The sequence below is a fragment of the Anoplopoma fimbria genome, chromosome 10, assembly GCF_027596085.1.
Source record: "Anoplopoma fimbria isolate UVic2021 breed Golden Eagle Sablefish chromosome 10, Afim_UVic_2022, whole genome shotgun sequence".
Classification (NCBI taxonomy): Eukaryota; Metazoa; Chordata; class Actinopteri; order Perciformes; family Anoplopomatidae; genus Anoplopoma; species Anoplopoma fimbria.
The window spans coordinates 9,530,299-9,548,062 of record NC_072458.1 but is presented as its reverse complement, the minus strand read 5'-3'; the positions used below and the strand labels follow the sequence as shown (position 1 = coordinate 9,548,062).

Genomic DNA, 17,764 nt, shown 5'->3' with positions numbered 1-17,764 from the left:
GGCTTTATTTTAACCAGTGTTGAAGAAAAAAAACAAAACGTGAAGATTACAGTTGACAAATCTGCACTGACATTATATTAATTTCCCTTTACCAGTGACTTCCCCTGCATGTCTTTCTGACATAACTTTTAATGAAATTACTTTAAAACTAAAGAACTAAAATCAGGGTGCTGATTTCCAAAAGTTGTTAGGATATTTATAGTCATTAAAATAACATATAGGAACGTAAATAAGAGAGGATTTACGATTTCACCGTTTGCTTAATTGTTTTCAACATCATCACATCAACAAATTCCCAGATATTGTACTATATATATATGTGTGACCTGAGATACCCTCTTTGTTTGACAACAATGCCCTATCTTTGTTGGACATGCATTTCTCTGCAGCCCTTGAGTAAGTTTTTCTGTGCTATGATGTAAAGTTAATGTAAAGTCTATAATCCCAATAGCTCATAGTGTATTATGACAGTCCAAATATAGAGGATATATAACAATTTTAAGTGCAAAAAGTCTACACTTAATAAATCAATACCCAGCCCATAAGGGTATGACAACTGTTATATTTACTTTATTCCAAAGGTGTTTTTTGTTAAATAGCAGTCATTTAAATGTTTCTAGCAGTCGCGCTGATGTTGGAGGTCCCAAACGGCTCCATCTCTCTGAAGCCCAGTAGCCGTTGACGGCTCTTCAGAGGACGCACGAGTCCAGTGTGACGGTTTTCTTTCTCCCTTTTCATTTATTTTTGGAAAAAAAGGAAAAGGAGTGCAAGTAAGCCGAAGCCCTTGTTCACCTACACAGTGCTACTCGCGATTAAGTGTGCGCGCTCTCCTGCAGAGACCGTACGTGTGTTTGACTGCATGCAGGCGCACAGCGCTGCTTAGCTAGCGGGGTCGCTCGCTAGAAAGCTACGCGATAGCTTAGCTAACCTCACTCTGCGATACAACCTCGAGACAAGTCGGGACAAGACCAGGTCAGTGGCCGGGAAACGTGGCTGCTTTCACGCAAACGCCGATTAGCTACATGATATCGAGCAGAAATCACCACAATCGTTTGACACAGGGTTAGCCTAACGTTACCCGGGGGGATGTGTATGTGGAAGGGCAGGGTTATCTTTTTGGAAAGGCACCGCGTCTCGGTTGTTGTTGCTAGCTAGCTAATGCTAGCTGGTTGTCTAGCCCGCTAGCCTGGACGTGCTAGCTGGTTAGCCAGCGCGTTTGACTTTTCAGATGAGTGAGTGTGATACATGTGGGTGCATTCACTTGCATGTGGTCATTTTCGAGCAATGCTGGCCGCTCAGTTAGCTCGTTGGCGACACATCGTTGCATGTCAGCGTGTGTTTGCCACAGTGACCCGCTGTGCGTAGCTAACGTGAGCGGATGAGCGTTAGCACGGAGCTAACAGTGGACGATGGTGAACGCTCACGGCTGTTTACAATGGGTGTTTTTAAGCACAATCCACCCTTTATTCGCCCATATTCCCGGTGTGTTTTAATGCTAGCGCTATGGTGGTAGGCTGACCCGGTCGGAGCTCAGGGATGCTCCACAGCCGGTCTTAAATCACGTTCACCGCACCGGGCCCGTCGCCGCCGCCATTTTGTTTTGTTCTCCTATTAAAACCTGTTTCCCCCTGAGTTGCCCGTTGCCTCCTGCGAGTTAAACAGAAGCAGCGACCGCCACACAAGCGTTGGGTTGGTTTGTGTGTGTGTGTGTGTGTGTGTGTGTGTGTGTGTGTGTGTGTGTGTGAGTGTGTGTGTACACGCAGGGCCTCGCGGAGCCGAGGAGCTCCTGACGCCGCTCCGCTGAGAGGACACATCATTATGAAACATCAACGCAGTCCCCCTCCCGACGCGAGCACCAGGCCCCGTGTTAGCCTCCCAACGCTAGCACTGCCACACACATATCTGTAGCTTCGTCACGTTATACATATTTAATCTCATTGCAACCGCTACAGTCAAAGCTACCGGCACATTTTGCCCAAATATGCGTGTGTTTATGGTTAGCTTTGGCTTTTCAAGGCCCCTTTGTGGTGTGTGTGTGTGTGTGTGTGTGTGTGTGTGTGTGTGTGTGTTGGTGTGTTGGAGTTGTGTTGTGCAGTTGTGGCTTTGGTGTAGCCGCTGGCCCCCGTTAATCCCTACACAACGTACAGTTGACCAGCCATCCCACGACCTAATTTTCTAATCTCATCTGGCTGTTGGGGCACGATGCAGTGCTGCTGCTGGGTAGTCATTCATGTTTTCCTGCACCTCTTTTCCTCAGTGATATGCGTATTGCAGACCTCGTGCGTTTTGTCAAAATGAGGATTATCAATGCAGTGAAATGCACTTGGCTTTACGTTCAAGTCTTTTATGATTTATTTACATCGGGATGCTTTGAATCTGCTGGTTGGTCTACACATAGTCACACCGCTGTTCATCACATTGCTGGTGTGAGTCTTGTTTCAGCTATCCATTTAGTTTGGCTTAGTATTCAGCTCTAAAATATGGTCCATATGGATTGACTCGCATAATTTCACCACTTCATTCAAAGCAAGTTACTAATTACTAATGTGATTTGTTGCATAATAATCTGAGGAGAATCATCTGTTCTCAGTAATTGTTCCTAATGGGAGTTGGGTAGAGTGGGGGCAGCTGGTTAACCTGCTGGATACAGCCAAATCCCTTCAAATTGGACAGATGTCATCTCCCTGTGTTTTATTGATGTGCAGTAAAATTAGTTCAAGTTAAAGGCCTGGCAGTTGCCATGGAGCCAAGGAAAGGCATAGAAGAATATCATTTATAATGTGTTGCCATAGAGACCGGGGCTCAGTTTTTTGCTCTCTTTTGTACAGAGTTTCCTGTGATGAGGTGTGTAGTCATGCACTGCACTAGGTCTGTTCACATTAAAAGTATTTATGCTGGTATAATGCTGAACCTCTCCTAGCTGAAATTTGTCTTTGCAAAGGATGCCTAAGTACTTCCAGTACTATTCCAGTTTTCCACCTCATAAAACGCTTCGGCACACCAGAATTTATTAATTGGAAAGCAGCACAAATGTCAGTGTATCTGACATTATAAGCCGAGGACGTTTTTCAATATGTATCAGTAAGAATTGGGCTGTCAGGACCGTACAGCAGTAGGTAAACAGTGAAAGCAACATGGGTGGAGCAAAATAAATGGTGCTGAATGTATAACAGCCAAATATGAAAATGGCCTTTATGTAGTCATTGCTTGTGCTTAACATAACTATTCTGTTTTGATAAGTTTATTTGTTTATTATTGTACAGGCATTCTCTCATCATCTTTTATCATTCTCCAGCCATTTAACTTAGTTATATTGGTTTAGAATCCACATATTGTTTAAGTTGTTGAACTTCTAAAAATCCTTTGAATTTACAGCCAAAATGTCTTTACTTAGTTGGTAAATGTTGAATGGCACAGATTGTCTGTTTTAAGTATGGAGGCATTAAAGGGTTTTTTTCTATTATTTTTTTCATCCTTTTAACTTGTAAAATTACATAATTGAGGTGCACAATGATCAACAGAAAATTTGTGTAGTTTTGTGGACTGCTTCTGTGATTTACTTGGTGCACGAGAAAAAGTATCAATGTGGGGAAAAAAACAATTGTGTAATGCACATATCTGGTTAGTGAACTTTAAAACATTTTTTTTTAAATTATAACTCTTCTACAAACATGTCATTTTGTCAGTTCCACTGTAAGTTATTCTATGACTGCTTAATTATACCACACATATCCAGCTGTCCTATCACTTATTTGAATCTGACGGGTGCACATCACATACGTTCAGGATATTTTGATTTGTGAAATAGTTTCTGTTTCGCTCGTTGTTTTGAAAGCCTGCTTGTACAATCAGCACTTTTACTCTCACTTTCTGTGTATAGCTGGTGTCACATCTCTCGCTCTCTGTCTTTTCCCCCCTCTCTCTCCCCTCCCCAGTCTCAGGGCTCACCATACTCAATGAGCGGACAGCGCAATGTCAGAGCGCTCTGGGCAAACTGCAAAGGGGAAGGACGGCAAAACCAAGTATGCGTCTCTCAACCTGTTTGATACATACAAAGGAAAGAGCCTTGAAACACAAAAGCCTGTTGGTGAGTATCGAGGTTCTGTCATGTCCCAGCTGTCATTGTTACAACATTCATCCACTGTACTGGATCGGCCTTTCTTTCTGTCTACCCGGGGTATTCATTTTCAATACCGCTTGCCTGTGATGCTCCGTTTTCATTCTGCCACTTTAGTTTTGTTTTGTCACTAGATGTGCGACTTGTTTTGTAATTAATCAGATCTGGGCTTAAGAAACTGATCTGCTATGCACAGTTGGATTTACCCGTAGGCTGTTTGATTAAAAGTGCCTGGCTGTGCTGTGTTGTCTCCCGACACCAAGTGCCGCAACTTTGATGCATTAGCCCGCTGTCTCCCTAATAGCTCTGGTGCTGTTTTCCAATACAGGAAATGGATGATGTGCTGCATCGCTCAACTGCCTGCCAACCTGGTTTTGCTGATGCTGTTAATATTATTCAGGGATCAAGGATATTTACTACCCTTAGTTGTAGGCCTTAGTATCTGTTTCAATGAGTCTATAAAAAAAGAATGGTCTCTGTTAGAATGTTTCTCATCTGTAGACATATAAGAAGTAATCATGCATGGTCTGAAAGTTGACTGGCTCTCGAGCCTTGACATGTCAGTGGAGCCACTGAGCCTGACCTGAGACAGAGCCTTACTTGTGGACACTGTTTGACTTCTGTGCTGAGTCCCCAGTCGATGTTTTATTCAGAAGCTCCCCACTTGATCTAAGCAGCTGTCCCCGTTTCCAAACTATATACTTCCTCCTCCTACATAGTGAAGCCATGCACTGCTGCGGTTTCTGTGAGCCTCCAGGAAACAAATGAGGGATTGATATTCCGCACAGCTTCCCTTTTCACAATCTGAAGGCTTTTCTATGCTTCTGTGAGCATCAATTTCCCAATACTTTGCCATATACTCTAATTGAAGTGGGTTGGCTTTTTTTTTTTAATTATATCTACAGGCTTTTTTATAATCCATATTCATCAGAATCACCAGACTGGAACTTCCAAGCCTCTAGCCTTGTTGGTTGTTCAGCATCCTAATTGTGTATCAAGCAAACGCCATCCCTGTCATCAGGAACCTCCTTACACCCAGAAGATTCAATTGGTGTCACATTTCAGTGGTCCATCTGTGCTAATGACCTCCTTTCTCTTCCCCATATCAGTTCCCCCCCGCCATGGCCTGCAGTCTCTTGGTAAAGTTGCCTCCGCACGGCGTATGCCACCCCCTGCCAACCTGCCCAGTCTGAAGGCAGAGAACAAAGGCAACGATCCCAACGTCTCGCTCGTTCCCAAAGACGGCACAGGATGGGCAAGCAAACAGGAACAAGCAGACCCAAAGAGGTTAGCAACCCCCCTTAAGCAACAAATCAATCACGCTAGTTTTCAACTTTTACTAGTTAAAGTACAATACAATCGATAGAGGGGGAAAAAACACTTTAAAGTTTTCCTTTTGCTGAGGCTATCTTGTCTAAAATCTCCTCTTTGTGACTTCTTTCTTTCTATAAGTACCGATGCATTGTCAGCACCGCAGCCGGAATCGCAGCAGCCTGTGGCTTTACCGACACCTGCACCGACCCGCCCGAGAACCCCGCCAGCTTCAGAGGTACGGACCGCCCCAGTGAAATGAGCGCAAAGTCACACTATCGACAGTCGATAATGGAGATAATATATGGCAGCCATAGTTGACATGTATCATATGGTGTTTGTCTCTTTGTGTGTGTGTGTTTGTGCGTCCCCCCCCCTCAGGCTCTGGCCCCAGCTTCAACCCAGGCCGTAGGGGCAAGGTCCTGGGCACAGGCCAGTGTTACACATGGAACACAAGGGGATGGTGAGTCTTACTTTATGTTTATGTCTTATGAGAAATATTCTGGAATAAGCTCTTCCCTACACATGGCCCTCTATTGAATTAAAAACATGACTCCATATGTTTCCTTTCTACAGGTGGAAAGGTATCAAACCTACCGTCGCCATTCTCTCGCGAGGAATTTCCCACCCTGCAGGCGGCTGGCGACCAGGACAAAGCTGGCAGAGAACAGGGCACTGCAGATCAGTGGTATGGGCCCGGACCAAGCCTCCGCCCCCAGAGTGAGTGATGCCCACTTAAACTCCAATAATTGATCAACTAGTAATTTAAGGAAGTCAGTTGTGGTGGGAAAACTTCTTGTATTGTTGTTTTTTTATGGTTGGTTTGCCAACACCAAATTTAATTGGGGAATGAGAAGGAAAAAAAAGTTTCCTACTTAATTAACTGAAAATAATGGCAACCATTCCTTTTTCTTTTTTTTTAGAACTCCAGATAGCACTCCGTCTTATTTGAAAGGATGTGTTGTCTTTCTAAAGTAATGGTTTTTCATATCTGACCGTATTCCATTTAAAAGCCTTTTAAAGCATACTGACCGCTCTGTCGTTTTCCCCTCAGACGTTACAAGTTGGCGGGACGGTGGGAGCCGCGCCCTGGCGCCCACCCTGTCTGGGGAGGGGGCAGTGGAGGGTGGCACTGCTGGGGCTCTTGTGATGGATGGGGCAGCCGGGGTCCCCCCTCCAAATTCTCAGTCCCATGGGCCACCTAGGAACCCTCCAGCAGGCAGCCCCGCCTTGCCCCTGCCTCAGCCCCCTGTGGGGCCTGGGTTCCCCCAATACCGAGGGATCATGCCACCCTTCGTAAGTTTTCCTCGTTTTCCTGTTTAGTTTCAGTTAATGTTCTAGTGTTTTTTTATTTAATATATTTAATGTTTTTTTTCTGCAGTGCATCTGCTGGGCTCATATAAATAATGTGACATTTGTCTGCAGATGGTGTGCAGAATTGGCCAATGCAACACTTTCTTTTCATGACATTTGTTATTTTTATATGATTCCTGCATACGTCAAAGGCAGTAGAGTGCCACAGCAACTAATGGAGCAGTCAGCCAAGTTAAGCTTAGTTACTAATTGGATTTCAACTACAACTATATAACAAACATGACAGATGTAAGCATTTAAAAAAAAAAAGAAGCTCTGTTAAGTCTTTTGTGACAAGAGCGCCTTCATGTTGCAGTATGGTAACCTGTTCCATTCGAGGTTGGTTTGCTTAACTGAGTCCAACAGAGACAATGGATGCAGTCAGCGTCAGCACCAGGCGGTGTGGCCGGGGGAGCCCCCGTAGTCGCACCACTGTTGACTCCACATACTCCACTTTCCTGTACACCGCTAATCCCTCAAAACAGAGGCGACTGCACACAGTATATCCTCATCACCATCTTTTGTGGTGTATTTCAGCTTTTTCCCTGGTCCTCCTCCAGCTTTAGGGTTTCTTCTTTTAAATATGTCTTTCTTTATTTCTGGGATCATGTTTCCCTAACTGTAGGATGAACACTGTTCACTGTCGATTTTGTTCCGTATTATCTGCCGAAACGTCACTCCAACATGGTGGCTCGCTAGCTAGATGGCTAGGCAGAATTTATGAAAATTAATTTGTCGGTGGTTTTAACTTTTTACAATCAGATTTTATGCTAGGTGTTTTTTCTAATATATAATTGGGCACTATCAATAAAAAAACATGCATGTTTCATGTCCTCTTTAAAACAGCTCTATTCTGATTATATAAAAAGATAATTGTATCTGAACCTTTTTTTTTTTTTTTTTTTTTTTTTATTTATATATATAGATGTATCCTCCATACCTGCCCTTCCCGGCCCCCTATGGCCCTCAGGGGCCCTTCAGGTACCCGGCACCCGGAGAAGGGCCTGCTCCAAGGTATGTTGCTTGCCAATACCAATTGTAAGGCTAGTGTTGTGCTACTTTATATTAGTTTATTCCCCTGGCAATCTGGCACGTTTTTGTATCTTCGACATATCAGTTGCTAAGAACCTCCTCCCCTCTTTCAGGTTCTCTCGTGGGCAGGGTGGTCCTGATGGCAGGTCTCAGGGCGGCCCACGTGATACAGGTGGAGAGGTTGTGAAGCGACCACCTATCCTAAAGCAGGATGACCTGAAAGAGTTAGATGAGCTGGACCATGATGGAGATGAGGGCTGGGCAGGTAAATCAAATTTGTTTAATGTATCAGATGGGAGATGGAACAAAAATTTCATTTTGTATTTAGGAGTGTAACATTTGCAGTCAATTCAGAGTTTAGCTATAGCTGCAGAGGCTTTCTTTTTTGGTTGTTGTGCTACATTAAATCCTGACATTAATGTATTTTTTATGTTGATTTAGTGCTTATACTGCTAAATGATTAATGAGGTGAAGGCAGTGGTAGCGAGTCAGATTGATGCATTTTAACGTTGCAGATGATTCTGCATATCATATTTCCTGCTGATTCAAGCAGTCAGTTGCTACGATCAGCTCAGGAGGAGGATAGGTTGGAAGATCAGGTCCATCAAAGTGAAGGATGATGAATAATGTGCAAGAAATGCACTGAATGGATGTCTGGTATAAACATGGTCCTGATGAAATTTTTTTTGCTCAACAGGGGCTCATGAGGAGATTGATTACTCCGCCAAGTTGAAGTTCAGTGATGATGAAGGAGATGAAGAGGGGGAAGAGGAGAAAACCGAGAGCAAGAATGACTTGCGGTATGTGACCAAGTACATTCAGCATGAGTTCACTTCAAATTATGACGATACAGGGTTTTCTTCTTGCATAAATGTGATTATATTCTACAAGCTACTATAATGAGTTTGACAAAAGTTTATCTTGACCTCAGTGAGCCACAGAGGTCCCAGGATGCCCCTCCTGTAACCTCTCGCTCTCGAGCCTCGGACAGCGGCGGAGACTCCCGCCGCACTCCTCCCACTAATGCTGACAGCGGCCCCCAACCCTCCAGCAAGCCAGGATGGGCCGAGGAGGGAGGCAGCGGCTGGGGGGGCCAAGGAGCTCCAACCAACTACCAGGTAGCGTGCAAACCAGAAGAAACAGGGTGTTGCCTTGAACAGGCCATGCTCAAACTGTGAAAGATGTAATGTCCAAATTCACAACTCTGGACAATTTGGACATCCTGTTGAGCAAAGACTTACTTGTGGACAGGGATGTGTTAGTGTATGTCCGTGCGTGTTTTTGTCAGTGTAGATTACTGTGGTGGAGCATGGCTAACTGTCTGCCTGTATACAGGGGCGCAGGCCTGGATTGGGTGGTCCCCGGGAGCAGTCCTCCCCCCCACAAGGGCCTTACTCCTATTACCGACAGGTAGCCATCTGGATAGCGCCTCATAGACAAATAATTTCTATCATTATCTCATCCACCGCCCCAGAATAAGTCATCTTTAGTTTTAAGATCGCCTGTTGCCTCTTGAGGTTTGTTTTCGGTTTGTGTAATCATTCGTTGAACATTTTTCTCATGACGATTGCAATGTTGTCACCTAAGTAGTTGAAAGCTGCATAATGAAGCAATCATATATTCTAACTATTCAGGACCGGCCCCAAAATCAGGGTGCCCCTCAAGGCCCGGTGAAACCTGTCCCCAGCCAACTTCAGCCAGCACCAGGAGGCCCTTCTCCTCCTGCCCAACCGGGCCTACTGGTCCCTGGACCCCAGGATAATGATGAGGATGAGACCTGGCGCCAGCGCCGGAAGCAGTCCTCCACTGAGATCTCTGCCGCTGTGGAGCGTGCTCGTCGCCGCCGCGAGGAGGAAGAACGTAGGATGGAGGAAGAGAGACGCGCAGCCTGTGCAGAGAAACTAAAGAGGCTGGATGAAAAGCAGCAACAGCAGCAGGGCAGCAACATAGGAGTTGGTGGAAGCGGCTGTAAAAGCCCCAGCCTGGATGGAAACTCTACAGCTGCCACAGCAGGCAGTCCTAGTCCATCTATTTCAGCCTCTGCCTCCTCCCCCAACATCAGCCAGCCCCCATCCCCCTGTGTGGACCCTGAGGAGCCTCCAGTGCTGGTTGTCCAGCCGGGGTCCAGTCCTGGAGTCAGTGAACGACAGCGAGCCAGCAGCAACAGCAGCTATGACTCCACTGCAGGTGAGTTTCTCAGGTCACTAACTTGGATCACTAACATGCGATTTGGCTTTCTGGACACCTGTTGTGTATAATATGGCATTTCAAATAATGATAATGAGCCTTGATTGAACCTTACAACCTTCTCTTGGTTCAGAAGCCCAACAGTGTCCACAGCCAGCTGTGTCACAGCCACAGCAGCCGACGCTGGACGTACCTTTACCAGGAGAAAATAAGGAAGAGATCATGGGCACTCCGCACATTCGTGCAGGAAGTGGAGGTGAAAGAGGAGTCGACCCAGTGAAGATTGAGAACATTGGCGGAGGAGCAGGACGTCAAGCTGGTGGTCCTCCTGGCCAGGGTTACTCAAAGTACCAGAAGTCTCTTCCACCTCGATTTCAGAGGCAGCAGCAGGTAATAATCTCTTCTTGTCTGTACAGGTATTGCTTGAATGTTTTTTGCATTCTAGATCTGTTTGAAATATATCCCTTTCCTTGAGCTCTTTGTATGTTTTATACAGATACAAAAACAACCACCACTGCTACTTATTTTGCTACCAATGCTTGCATGCCTTTATAAATAAGTCTGATATATCTGTTCTTAAACATCCTGGTGCTATGTTTTCTGTTTCACATTTATTTGTCTTTAGGAGCAGCTCCTGAAGCAGCAGCAGCAGTGGCAGCAGCAGCAACAACAGCAACAACAACAGCAACAACAGCAGCAGCAGCAGCAGCAGCAACAGCAACAGCACAGCCAGGCTTCACAAAGCCAGCTGTCCCCCCAGCCTCCACAGGGTCCTTCACCAGGTTCAACACCCCAGCCGGGTCCTGGACCAAAGCAAGGTGGACCAATGTATCAACCCAGCAATATGGTCCGACCCCCACCACTGCCAATGAATTTCGACCCTCGCTGGATGATGATGCCCTACATGGACCCCCGCATGATGCAGGGCCGGCCTCCGCCAATGGAATACTATTCAGCAGGCATGCACCCATCAGGTGAGCGGATGTGACATTACTAAAATCAATCAGATACTAAAATCAATCAGTCAAAACTTAACTGTTCAAGTAATTTGATTATATAAAACTGCCATACTACACAACATAGTTCAGACGTTAGTGTAGTAGTACGCAGGCTGAAGTGATCACTGCATAGTCACACTGTTGACTCAAGTCAACAATATGTCTTGTTTTGTTGTCAGTATCTGTGTGGGTATGTTCTTTAAAAGTTATTCTTCCCTACTACAGGGCTTATTGGGCGTGAGCGGTCTGATTCGGGGGGATCTGGTTCAGAACCCTTTGACAGGCAGCAACAGCACCCAGGACACCCTCACCGTGGGACCCCCCCTATGGATCCTAAGATGGCCTGGGGGCAGGAGGTATTCCCTGGCGGAGGGGAGGGCCGTGGGCTAACATCACCCCTCAGGCAGAAGCAGGCTTTGGAGGATGAAGATGTAGCCAAAGGGCCCAGGTATGTATATACAAGTCAGTTTGCGGGGGATTTAGGTTTAACACGTTCTACTGTATGTACTGAGAACAATGTTAATAGTTTTCCAAAGTTGGTATTTGTTTCAGGGCTGTTTAATTTGATTACTTTAGATTGTACAGGTGTATATAATACTGTGTCCAACATATACATACTGCATATGCTCCAAATACTGACATGATAAGGGAACATAAGTTGTTTTGTAATTTTGGTGAGGTGACCCTTTTAATTTCATGGATTAATTTTGTGTTCTTTCTACATTCTAAATCCTAGGAGCGACACTCCTCCACACCGCATGCGAGAGGGTGGATTGGGTACCATCCAGCAGCCCGGCTCCAACTCTGGGACATCTAATCAGACTCCACCTCCAGTTGGAAATCAAGTTGGGGCCCCAGGAGGAGGCCACCCTCATCACTACATGAGTGGGCGGGGCAACTACAGCAACTTCCCTGACCAGGGTGCAAGGATGCATCCCCACCAGCAGCAGCAGCAGCAGCAGCAGCAGCAGCAGCAGAGGGTTGAGAGGGGAAATCAGCCGCATGTCTACGCCCACCAGGATGAAGGGCCCCCACGGGGGTCTCAGCAGGGACAGATATGGGGAGCCCTACACCCTCACTACGATCGTAACGGTCGTGCCGATCATCCCCCTGTTGAGAGCAACTCTCATCTCCACCACCATCACGGCCACCACCCTCAGCAGCCTCACTTCTCTCTCCACCCCCACAAGCCAGAAAACAGCCGAGACAGAGTTGTTGAGGCCCCTGCTAAGAAGACAGACTCTTCTCCCCCAATCAACCAACCTTCACTCTCATCCTCCTGCTCTTCCTCCTCCTCCTCCTCTGCCAGGGAAGATGGCAATGTCAAAGTTGCCCTGCATCATCACCCATCCCAGAGAGAGAGTGAAGCTGGTGTCGGGCAAAGTCATGGTGAAAGAAGCAACAGTGGTAGTGCAAGCAGTAGCATCCATGCGAAACAGGAGAAAACGTGCCCGGCATATGCTCCCCATTCCGCCATGACTTCTAGCCCAACTCCCTCTCAACATGGCAGTCATACTCAGCCTCAGCAGCAGCACCCTCATTCAAAATCAAACCAAAGAGGGGGGCGGGAGCACAAGACCGAGACCCAGTGGGGCCCACGGCCTGGAAGCAGCAATACGGGTGGGGGGTCCTCTCATGGTAGGAGGACCAATGCAGGAGGTGGGAACAACTCTCGTGGAGGGGAGGACTCCTCCAACACTCCATCCGACCACAAACCCTCCCACCAGACAGGAGGCAGCAATGCCAACAGGAGGGCTGGCCCCATTAAGAAGCCATTGCTTAAGGAGATTAAGAGAGATGGAGGGGAAGCTGATGGAGGAGAAAAAACCAGCTTTGGGAAAGAGAAAGAGAAAGATGGTGGCCAATCCACCGCCATAAAGCAGGAAGCCTCCTCCGCCTCCCAGAACACATCAGCTCCATCTAAAGATGAACCAGCCCAGACAGCCAAACCTAGGAATGCAGGAAAAGAACGATCCACAGGAGGAGGTGGGGGCGGGTCTGGGAGAGGGCCCAAAGATGTAGACACCACTTCTTCAGGATTTTCAGGGTCCTCCTCAAGGAGGGACAGGGACCGCTCCTTTGAGAGAGGAGGGGGCCCCTCCCACCACCATGGAGTCCCTGCCAAAGGCAGCAGAGCCAGTCGCGGACGAGGGGGAGAGTTCTATGGGCGTGGCCGTGGTTTCCGTGGCACTTACACGGCTGCTGCTGGCCCCACTGGTGGCGGTCGAGGCAGAATGGGTGGCAGGAGTGGCAGAGACTACCGCCCATCCGTTGGCGGTGGCCACCACCATGAGTCCAAGGGCGAGGGGGGCAGTGGCAGGCATGGTCAGGATCGGTCCCAGCATAACCCAGCCAGGGCCAGGAACCGAAGTGAAACCCGCAGCGAGGGCTCAGAGTATGAGGAAATCCCCAAGAGAAGGAGGGAGAGAGGTTCAGAGACTGGCAGTGAGAGTGGTGCAAGTGACCTTGGTCCCTCCGACAAGGAAGACCATCATAAACCCAACACCAAGAATGGCTCTGATAATGCCAACACCACTGGCAGCAGCAACATGTCATCTGCACCTCCTAGAGGTTCCCAGGCCCGGGTCTTCACTCCCAGGGGTGTACCCTCTAGGAGGGGCAGAGGTGGAGGTAGTGGAGGAGGAAACAGCTACAGAAGTGGTGGCAATGTCGGAGGACCACCTGGGGGACACAGGGTTGGACCCAGCTCAGCATCTCACAGCGGGTCCTCAAAGCCATCAGCCTCAGCTCGGAAGCAGCAAGGCCCGCCACAAAGCTCTGGACCCAAAGACTTTGGCAGGGGAGGAAATGGAGGAGAGAAGAAAGACAAGATAGCTGATGCAAGTCATACTCAAAGTCAGGGGTCCAATCCCCCTCAGCCGTCTTTGCCCGCTGCAGCACCTGCCTCCTTATCTTCCACTGAAAATGGAGGAGTTGTGACCCAGCAAGCTTCAACTAACCCGACGGCAAACTCTGGAGGGCCAAATGCGCTCCCTCTTCCCACTAACCGTGGGTTTCCTCCCAGTGGGTTTGAGCGACCACCTAGACGTCGGCGCCACGGGCGATCCCAGCATCAGCAGGATAAGCCCCCCCGCTTCCGGAGACTGAAGGAGCGAGAGAATGCGGCACGGATCAACGGAGGAGTGGGGGTCATCGGGGAGGAAGACCCTCCTCTCCTTCCCTGAATTCAGTTCAGGACAGTAACGGAGCCCCCATCCCTGCTCCTGTGACGGGCAATGCCCAAAATGCAAACCACAACACCACACTAACAACCAACAATAACAGTGGGGGCGGGCATCTAAACAATGCAAATAGTCACCACCATCACCACTACAACCAGGGCAACGCTGGGCAGACCCACCCCCAGCACCACCACAGCCATGGAGCAAAGTCCCCTGACTTCACCAACCAGAACTCAGACCAGGCCAACGAGGAGTGGGAGACCGCCTCCGAGAGCAGCGACTTCACAGAGTTCAGAGACAGGGAGGGAGGAGGAGGGAGGGGGGGGGAGGAGGAGGAGGAGGGGGGGGGGGGGAGGAGGAGGAGGAGGGAAGTCCTATTCTTCTCACCATCCCCACCACCTGGGAAGGGGTGGAGGCGGTGGCGGAGGTGTGGTCGACCGCGACATGACAGGAAAAGAGCCCTCAGCTAATAAGAGAAGCTTCTCAAGCCAGCGTCCTGGCATGGAGCGACAGAACCGCAGGGTCAACCCTGGAGGAGGGGGAGGGGGAGGGGGAGGAAGAGGCCCTCGAGGGCCGCCTGGTGGCGGCTCTGGCGGGCCTGGAAATGGAGGTGGCAACCGCGGTGACCGGCGTGGCAACTGGCCCTCTCCGAAAAATAGGAAGTGATGAAATTTTTCAAAACATTTCAGATGAACCCCACCCACATTAAAACCACCCTCTCGCATCTAATCCCTTTTTGATAATTACTTCATGGCTTATCTGTTGGCATCCCTAAGCATATTAGTGCATTGTACAGTATATGGAGATGGTATTCAAATTCACTTTAGCCCCCCCACCCATTCCCTGGTCATGTCTCTCCCTTTGCATCAATCTACTATCTACCGTCCGTTATTGTAAATTTCTCCGTTTGTTCCTTCTTGCTCTCCATTCAGTTGTGCCCCCTCACTCCCTCCCTCCCTCCCTCAAGAATCTCACCCCAGTTTGATATGACAAGCATGTGGTTCTGCAAATGGAGGTGCACTTTGATTTTTCAGAGGACATTCAAACAAAGCTCCACACACACACACACACACACACACACACACACACACACACACACACACACACACACACACACATATATACAAGCACAAATATGACATATTTACACACAGAACACATGCAGTCATGTGTTTGCAAAATGAAAACGTTTAAATTGGCAAAAATGTTTGGATTGGGCAAATTTTTATATTTATGTACCTGTGTATATTTCTACCACACTTTGGCCTTGGGTGGTATTCAGTAGTGCAGTTCTGCATTACTTCCCTCACAAAGGGAAAGAGTGCAGCTTCATCTTTTAACAAGAACAATGTACCATAACATGTTTTGTTTTCTCTTTGTGTCTTTTTTCTTTTTTCTTTTTTTGGCCTTGTGTCCAGTTGAGTTTCAGCCTCAATGAAATGTTAGGAGGGTGTGTTTTTTTTTTTCTTCTAAAAAGCAGGTCATTAAAAATACCTTTTTACTAAATTCCCCAATTCCTCCTTTTACTGACTTTTTGGTCTCCTACAAACTATTTCTCTCATTACTGTGAGCGATGGGACACATTGAAGTACTACCGCTCAGTGCTCACCTACACTTTGATTTTTCTTTAATACCAATGTCTCTGCTGCCCCCTCCCCTTCTCATTGTTGAACAGCTCTGACATTTCCTGAGTTATTGGTTGGTCCTTTTTAGGAAATAGTATTTTTCTGCCTCAGCGTAGCATTGTCCTCACCTTCAGAAGTTCTACGTAACTCAAAAGTTTCCCCAAGTTTTATTCTGTCATTTGTGAGCTTAGTTTACCCTATGACGACTGTATTGCTAGCTTAATGGCTTTATTTTAACATCCATTATTTCCTCAGTGACTTCCATTTTTATGGGAACACTGGGTTTTTTTCTCTCTGAGGATGAAATACCTATCGATCTTGTAAGAGGAAAAGAAATGTTAAATGAAAATGTAGGTCATAATAGAATAAAGAAAAGAAGTTTGACTTTCATATAAATTGTTTATGCTTTACTAGGTATTTGAATATGTTCTAATAAGCACTCCTTGTAGTATAACAAAAACCCACGGGTGCTGTTATTTCTTTTTTTTTCTCTTTTGTTGTGCAAGTTACATGTGATGCAACAGGACAGGTACTCTGTCTGGGCCCAGAGTACAGAGCCAGCCCGAGTATTGTACCATTATACCCCACCCCTCTGTGCTCTTGTGGAGAATCCTCACACCAAGAAAGGACTACTACCAAGAGCTCCTTGTCTGAGGAAGTATTTTTCATCGTGCGTGTTCTCGGATTGGCTGTTTCAGTACATGGTGTTGCAACCAGAAGCCCAAACTAATAGAATTCAGGACAATGCTGACAGGGTGTCATGCGAGTCACCTTCTTACAGTTGACACGGTTTCACAGATTTCACTCGCAACGAATAATGCCGACCTGGAGTGTTGAAAAGATATTGGATTGATGTTAGGATCACACTTGTAAACATAGTTTGTATCATACATGAAAGACATAAAATGGCACACAGAGACATCCAAGCTGAACTAGACAGCGATTTATACACCTGCATAAATTCTTTCACTGCTGTAAGTTGGGGTTTGTGTTTGTTTACTGAAAACAGTTTGAAGATCGTCTCTGGGATGTTGTGAGTAGGGCATTTGATTTGTATATGTGCGTGCGTGTATGTGTGTGGCATGTGTGCGTTTTCTGGTGTTTGTGTAATAACTCGGGAAGGGGGTGGGGGACCAGAGGGGTTAACATGAAGCAAGCACTTTTCTGCCTTGTTTGCCCACACTTGATTGAACCAATATCATTAAGACAATTCTACTGTTTCTTAAATACATCCACATGTATACATTCAGCTGTGTGTATATGCTCATCATTCGAATTAACAACATGCAGTGGACAACTCCACCCGTTTTTTCTTTGTGTAATTTAATCATACATTCTTCTGCAGGCAAGTGAAGTTGGACATATTTTATTTTTCTCACTTCTTAGCATGAACACAAACCCATCAGTGCAGCTTGCCTTGCCTGTTACTGATATTACACATTGATAGCTGAACACTTAACACTGGCTCAAAGAGTCCTTCATCCATCCTTAACTCTTAATGTTGATGTGCGCATTATTTTATGTACCCATGTTAAAAGAAAAAACAAAAGTAGTGTATTCCAGGAAAAAAATACTCAAAGATTGTACTGTGTTTCCAGCATTACCAAGGTACCTGGAGTGGTTCAAACTGTTTTTTTCTTTTTTTTTTTTTTTTTACCATTTATGGTTTTATTAATGGAACCGTAATATACACACATGTATGTATATTGGTATGTATCTAAGTTCTGTCTACCCCAACTTACATTCCCACAAACAAATGTTGCCATTTTTAGTTCAAGGGAGCAATGTACAAGCAGAGAAGTGTCTTATTATAATAAAGTTATACAGAGAAGGCAAAGTTAAATAAACTACTTTTGATTTAATGGAAAATGTAATGGCATGTCTCATTCTTCTTAGAATATTGTGTAAAAAAAACTTGAGCAAGATGAAATACCTTTTTAACTGCACATGTTTTGACAT

The 17,764-nt window shown here is 46.5% G+C and overlaps 1 protein-coding gene across 1 annotated transcript; it reads left to right on the top strand.

The window, feature by feature from the left end:
- Positions 1-855: 855 nt before the first annotated feature.
- On the top strand, positions 856-17,652 carry prrc2a (proline-rich coiled-coil 2A). Its single transcript, XM_054605938.1, is given in 18 exon segments — positions 856-972; positions 3,936-4,087; positions 5,227-5,404; positions 5,570-5,666; positions 5,810-5,891; positions 6,005-6,148; positions 6,483-6,724; positions 7,707-7,795; positions 7,927-8,078; positions 8,511-8,613; positions 8,745-8,931; positions 9,448-10,000; positions 10,134-10,390; positions 10,626-10,974; positions 11,224-11,446; positions 11,735-14,151; positions 14,154-14,484; positions 14,531-17,652. Coding segments are annotated over 17 exon segments (5,835 nt in total). The 5' UTR covers positions 856-972; positions 3,936-3,972; the 3' UTR covers positions 14,847-17,652.
- Positions 17,653-17,764: the final 112 nt, after the last annotated feature.